This window comes from Elgaria multicarinata, chromosome 1 (genome assembly GCF_023053635.1).
Source record: "Elgaria multicarinata webbii isolate HBS135686 ecotype San Diego chromosome 1, rElgMul1.1.pri, whole genome shotgun sequence".
NCBI classification, from domain to species: domain Eukaryota; kingdom Metazoa; phylum Chordata; class Lepidosauria; order Squamata; family Anguidae; genus Elgaria; species Elgaria multicarinata.
The window spans coordinates 50,923,717-50,931,095 of NC_086171.1; the positions used below are offsets into that span (position 1 = coordinate 50,923,717).

Genomic DNA, 7,379 nt, shown 5'->3' on the forward strand with positions numbered 1-7,379 from the left:
TTACCTAAACCACTGAATCAAGGTGTGTTTCATACATTTTTTTCATAAAAGGAAATAAATCTTTGTGTAAAGTAAAAGTCATGGAAATTGCACACATGTACATTTTGTTACAATTGAAAATATTTAGAAGGTCCAAGTTCTGAAGGAGTACAAGAGATGGAAGGCATTGCGAGAGTTCATAGCTCCAAGCTAAAATCTTGCATATCATGTTCTTAATAAATTTGAGCAACAATGTTATACAATATTGCAGCAATCGAATTATTGAGCAACAATGTCTTACAATATCGCAGAAATCACACTAGGACTATAATAAGAAGCTACGAGTATAAATTTGAACATCCCATTTATTTTTTTGTTAAAACTGATTTGTATTTACAGGCAAGAACAGCAACCCTACATTCAAATAATCAGCCTGCTTCATCTGTTAAGGTAGGATGTTATCTAGTTTTAAGTCAACAACATAACATTTGGAATTTTATGGTGGGCTTGAAAGGTTGGCTTTCCATGGGCTGTGAAGGTTAGGCCTTTGCTAGACCAGCCTATATCCCAGGCTGATACCCAGGATCGCCCCTGTGTGTCCAGATGATGCACAGGGGATCCCGAGCTCAGGCAGGGATCAAACCTGCCTGGCCCCAGGATATAGGCTACCCCTTTGGGCCTGGTTTTTCTGCGGTCCCGGGCTGAGCCTGGGACCGCGGAAGGTGTGGGCCATTTCCCCGGCTTCACCCCAGCTCCGTGCTGTTACTCGCGCATAGCCGGGCACTGCACCCATCGGGGCTAGGGTGGGGGGAGTGGGGAATCTTTTTTTTTTTTTTTAAACCTACCTGAGTCACTCGAGCACTCATGCGCTGCCGGCTCCTTTAAAAATAATTTTAAAATGGTGGGCGTGACAACTCTCTTCTTGAGCTTGTCGCACCTCGCGTGTAAACGAGGGCGAGATCTTGGATTTCCCCCTAGGTCTAGCAAAGGCCTTAGAGTGGAGCTCATAGCACATTATCTAAGAAAAGTTTAAAGCAGCATTTAACTGCCACTTGTAGCAGGAGGAGATAATTTAGATTAAGAATTTGTGGATTGATTGATTGCCCTGACTAATCCTAATAATTCCATGCAAATGTTCAAAAACATAATTAAACTGCCAGCAAAGATGAATGAAACAAAAATGTTATAGTCCTATCCTGACTTGCACTAGTTGAACCAAATGGTAGCTGAAACTATAAAAAGCCATGCAGAGCAATCCTGTGCATGTTTACTCTGAAATCTCAATATATTCAGTGGAGCTTACTCCCAGGTAAGTGTGTTTAGGATTGCTGCCTTTCTGAACATTTACAAGATTGCAGAGGAAGTTGTGGAGCAGTCAGTGACAAAAATGCCATTCTACATTAGTTCATTGTTATAACTTTATATGGAAATAATATTGTTAAGAAGTCTGAGAAATTACAATGAGGCATAGAGGAACATACAGTTTAAGGTCTGTTGAGACTATAACATCTGAACTATCTACAGCTCAGATATATAATCCTTGATAAACCTTTATCTATGCAGACATTTGCAAACATTTTGTATGAGTGGTACATTTATTACGTCTGTGTGTTGTTTAGAAACCATCATGGTGGCCCTTTGAGATTTCTCCTGGTACTTTAGCCTTTGCTGTTTTATGGCCCTTCGTTGCCCAGTGGCTGATGCATGTATATCTTCAAAGAAGGAGAAGGTAAGGATTATGTACCCAGTTACATATCTTCAGTTACATGTCTTTGAACCTGTCGGATGTTCTAGTCCACACCCTAATAAGCTGTCTCTGAGCTCGGAGCCAGAAAACTGAAAAATCCTATGTCCCCACCCCCAGACATTGTCTAGGGGACATAGGATTGCTCCCTAATTGATTTATATATGGCTCCAATCCAAGCACAGCTCCAGCATATTCATGAGATTTTGAATTCTTACCTATATTTTCTTCACTGTCATAACTGTGACTATCCTTAGTGTGAAATATTTACAGCATTTTATATTTATTTATTTATTTATTTATTTATTACATTTCTATGCTGCCTAATAGCCAAAGCTCTCTGGGCAGTTCACAACAATTAAAAATCCATCATAAAATACAATATAAAATATAAACATTTAAAACTGCAAAATAAAAGTGCAAGCCAGAATAAAAGCCTAGCAGCAATGCAAAGATTTAAAATACAAAAACAGATTAAAATAACATTGCTAAAAGACTAAAAATTCCTGGGGAAATAAAAATGGTCTTATTTATTACACTTATTTATTTATTTTTATTTTATTTATTTAAGGATTTTTATGCCGCCATTCAGCCAAAAAAGGCTCTCACGGCGGCTTACAAAAGTATTTCTTGACAGTCCCTGCCCACAGGCTTACAATCTAAAAGACATGACACAAAAGGAAAGGGGATTGGGAGGGAGGAGGAGGAGGAGGGGGAAAAGGAAAGTAAATTCAGGCACTACAATCTTAGTTGCAAAGTTCAGCAGTTACAGTTGACAGCAGGAGGGAGGGGACTCTCAGCCGGAGCTGGACCCAGGCACGGTGGAGAGGTGCCTGGCTGCTGCTTCTTCCCTCACTGGTGGCCTCTGCAGAGACAGTTGGTAGCAGGAGGGAGGGGGCTCTCAGCTGGAGCTGGACCCAGGCACGGGGGAGAGGTGCCTGGCTGCTGCTTCCTCCCTCACTGGTGGCCTCTGCAGAGACAGTTGGTAGCAGGAGGGAGGGGGCTCTCAGCTGGAGCTGGACCCGGACCCAGGCACGGTGGAGAGGTGCCTGGCTGCTGTTTCCTCCCTCACTGGTGGCCTCTTATTTACCGCCCCCATAGCCAGGGCTCTCTGGGCGGTTTACAGAAATTCTAAAATTAAGATAAAAACAAGTATACAAAATTTAAAATTCTAAAACACAGAACATACACACATAAAGCATTAAAAACGGTTATAAAAACTAAACATGTGGGTGATTAAGATGTGCCCTGGCACAGGAAGGTACAATGTAGGTGCCAGGCGAGCCTCTCTGGGAAGCTCATTCCAGGGATGCCACCTTCCTCCCTTCCTTTAGCAGGAGCTCCTGAAGAAGGACCACTGAAGATTAACTTAGGCGGGTACGTATGGGAGGATTATCCTAATAATTGTTTCCTGCATAGAAAAGTGTACACCATGAGACGCAAGAGATGTGCCAGATAAATCAGCATGGCAATCCTCAAAGGCTCATAGTCTCCTGAAATAATTACAGGACCAGGAAAAAACAACACAGTTGATTGTGTGGTTCCAGTGAACAGGCACTAATGGTTTCTTTGTGTTAGTGTGGCAGTGAAGGAGTTCTGGCAAAGTTGGAGGCAACAGTGAAGAAGTCTGTGCCTGAGGTGGCCATTTCTATAAGATCCCAAGAACAGTTAGAATGGCCTCCCTCACTGATGTTTTGAAGGTATTTTCCACTGTATGTGGGGAAGAGTTTGCATGGCTCTGCCTCACTTGCCAAACCCGAAATGCAACTTTAATCCCAGGCGTGCAAATTTCTATCAGTTTGCAAGTACTGAGAATGTGAACACTGTACTTTTATGTGGTCCTTTGGACATAGAGATCTTGTTTTACATTATGAAAAGAGGTTTTGTTCAGATATCCCTTTGATGAGATACTATGACAATCAAAGCAGGCTCCTATGCCAACTTAATCCACACAGCAGAGTTGCATACAGTTGTATTTGGTCAATGTTGTTTGTAAGTTTCCTTGTATTAATTTTGTAATGGCTGAAAAACATATAAAAAAGGACAGGCTCATTTTCAATTATTAAGAGTAATGAATTAACAAATGGAGGATTTGTCCTGATGCCAGTGATGTGAACTTACATAATTGGATACTGTCAAACTCAGAGGAAGCTCTATATGTTGTTCAATGTGTGAGGATAAGTTAATATTTGATGATACTTTGAGAGGACTAGTTACTTTGATTGGTATAAATTTGGAAGTGCAAGCTCTCACTTTTAATGATCTCATTAACTGGTGTTCTTCCATAAATGTATTTGTATGGTTCCACAAAACTGTTCTGTTTAATGAAGTTCTTCATATTGAAATTTTCTTCACTTGGCCTCTTTGGAGGAAGTGGAATAGAATGGCTCTCAGGAGCCCTGATGTATTTATGTTGAATATTTGGACACTTCAACAAGAGATTGTGTTAAAGAATCTTTTAGAGCAACCTTATTATTTTAACATTAAAATACATAGAGTGAAACAATTAATGGCATTAATCTGGTATGGTATCTCATTTTAAACTTTCAGTTCTGTGTGCATTTTAAAATTCAGAGAAAAGCAAAAATATAACAAAAGTGACTAATTCTATTTTGTTGTTCAAGAGCAAAGTAAATGAGTTAAGCTGATAATATGTTTTCTTTTCTTCCAGAAAACAGAACTGAGGGTTCGGTATCAGATTTTACTTGACAACTAATACGAAGACATTCTGGAAGGTGAAATAATACCCACAAAATATCCACAAGAACTGCAGGCTCTGGGATGGCTAAATCATTCTTCTGTTTTTTGTTTTGTTATTTTCCTTTTGCACTACCAGAGATAACATACTTGAATTAACTATTTCTCTTAATAACCTAAGACCTAGGTTACCTAGTAACCTAGAATAAATGCAACGATCACATTGAGAAATCACATTAACCTTAAATTAATTGTTTTGGAATGTACTTTCTGATGAAGTCCATAGAGTTAAAGGGATCTTATTGCAGCTCTTACTGAGAGATGTTCATTCCAGCTTTGGAAAAAAGAAAAGGTTCCCTGAATGAATGCGAAAAATCTGTAAATTGTTATTTTAATATGACATTTTATAACGTCAGTCAACTTTCCATATAGCATAGAAAATATGCAATAAGAGGAAAGTGTAAGTCTAGAGTAGTCATAGTAGGTTGATTGTATGATTGCACTTAACATTGTAGCTCTGAGAGGTTTAACTTATTGCTGCTACATAGATGGGGTAGCTTATTAGTAAGTAAAGTAAAACCAAATTTTTGAGGCTGTGGATTGTACTGCATGGGTACTATCTTTACTGTATTTAAATTGTTGGTAGCCAAGCATCCCAGCATATTAAGATAGCCGACTGGGTTTGTCTATGGCACAACAGATTCAGAAAAGTTCAATAGAGAGGATGCAGTGCAGAGAAAGAATGACCCCGGCACTTTAAGCCACTTTGAAACAGCAGGACTTGGATGTACATTTAAATTATTATCCCATTGATTTTGATATAACAGATCTGGATTGTGTCAAGTGGCAGCAGTGAAAATATTGTGACCATATTGTCTTCACGAAAACTTCAGTTTTAGCCGAGTTACATAATATTCATACAGAAGATGCATGCTAAAAGCGATCTACACATTGCTGTCTCAGGGTGAGGACAGAAACAGACTTTTGCAAATGGATGGGTGCGAGTACCAGCGCAAGAGGCTACTGCAGGGGAGCCCTGCATCCAGTAAAGGTGTTTTGAGTAGTACTGCTGTACTTGGAGTACCTTGTGGCCAAGGCCCCAGTCGCAGGTACAAGCAGGGCATCAAGGAGCATCTAGTTTTCACTAGGGTTGCAAACCTGTGACTGGGCAGTGCCAATACATACAGCAGGTGGGGGCTCGCAGGATTTAATTTTCCTTTATACCAAAAATTCTCTACAGGTGGGAAACAAATGTCAGAGAGATTAGGCTAGCGCTCTTCTCCCTGCGTGGAGACATTTTTTAAAAAAAATAGGAACAAATATTCAATCTTGGGCACTCTAGGTGCTGAAGTATAACAGTCCAGGCACAGGTTTACCAAGACTCAGTGCCAGCTATCGACAGAAGGGAAATTGGGTGCTCCTCTTGGGCCATGTAGCCCTTTCTGGCTCACGTAATGGCTGATTAGCCCTCTCAACTTGGACTAGTGTGTGTGGGGGCATGTGGATACTCTGAGGTAGCAACTGGCCCAGTTTTTTTGTAGCTGCAATTTGCTGGGTTCAGGCCATTCTTAATAGTTAATTCTACCTTCCTGTTTATGTGGCCTTTCCCCCTTCCATTAGTGGGTCCCTTTATCTTTACAATAAACACCTTCAAGACAATTTTAGCATTGTCACTTTATTAAATTTCTACTTACTGCTTTTATTTATCAGATACATATTTGAATATCTGTTAGTTATAGCATCTCTAAAATATGATTGCAAAGAATCTTTCTATGGAAAGGGGGAAAGTAAATAATGAAGGCTAACATTTTTCGTATAATATAAAAATGAACTTACAGTGATTGCTTCTCAGTTCTATGGTGAAAAGAGACGGATCTGTGAAAATAGAGCTGGAACACTGAAGCTGCTTGCTCCTAGATGAGCCTATGAGTCAATTAACTTACTTTGAAGTAATTTCTAGATTGTGACATGCTTTGCACGGTATAATTCTTCAGTGATACATCACAAGAAGGTCATGATCTTGAAGTTTGAAGAGCGCCTTCTTATCTGTTATATGCTGTATAAATAATGTAATTTACAGGAGTGAAAATCTTCTGCCTTGTTAAATAGAACATGGTTTTAAAGTTTAGTTTAAAAGCTAGCTCATTTTAATCTGTTGTAAATAGCATTTATCAAATAAATAGGAGTATATTGCCTGAGGACATTTTGGAGCTGTTGTGTGATTGGATGTAATATCAAAGGCAGGTTTGAAATTTTCAGAAAGGGTTCTCAGAACAGTAATTGGTTAGAAATGATAGGGATAAAAATAGTCTGAGGGGCTGTACTGGCTTTTCATTGAAGAAAGTAATCAGCTGCAGAAAGGACCTTCTTCAAAGGGGAAACTACCTGGATCTCAAATTGTCATCCTTTTGACAGTAGGGAAGCGGTATTTCTTTGGATGCCCAGCATGAACCATGAAATAGGAGGGCGGGAGGGAAGAGAAGGAGGCAGGGCTTTCTCTTCCCAAGCTTAGAGGCTCACTGCAGAACATAGATTAAGTAGACTGAAATTCTACGTTTTAACCTGCTGGACCTGTTCTTCAAACCTTTGGAAATGGCTTGGAGTGGGAATCTAACCAGGAATTGCAAAATTGGTGGAGTCTTAAGGACAATCTCGCCCACCAGTCTGTGCTTATGCCTCCTTTTCTGTTTATCCTTTTATCATTATGGAAATGTTTCAACGCTTTCAAAACACCACACCTATACACATTGCAGAACATAAACACTCTTTGAACATGACATTTTGAAATGGTTTATTTCTTCACTGCTTGGATTAATAAATAATTCCTCCAACCTTTTTGGCAGTGGAGCATTAATTACAGACTCTATAAGCAATGTTGCATTTCTGCTTGAAAATAGAGAACTAGCTCTAGGTTTCTAGACAGTCCACCACTAGCAGTTCCATTTTAAACATGGTAGTG

The 7,379-nt window shown here is 39.6% G+C and overlaps 1 protein-coding gene across 2 annotated transcripts in view; it reads left to right on the plus strand.

The window, feature by feature from the left end:
- Nucleotides 1–7,251, plus strand: part of ACBD5 (acyl-CoA binding domain containing 5) — a 36,683-nt gene extending 29,432 nt beyond the window's left edge. For both annotated transcript variants that reach the window (XM_063128010.1, XM_063128001.1), the window contains exons 10-12: nucleotides 379–429; nucleotides 1,599–1,708; nucleotides 4,395–7,251. In XM_063128010.1, coding sequence (XP_062984080.1) covers nucleotides 379–429; nucleotides 1,599–1,708; nucleotides 4,395–4,407 — 174 coding nt within the window. In that variant the 3' untranslated portion in view covers nucleotides 4,408–7,251. The remainder of the gene's footprint in view (nucleotides 1–378; nucleotides 430–1,598; nucleotides 1,709–4,394) is intronic.
- Nucleotides 7,252–7,379: the final 128 nt, after the last annotated feature.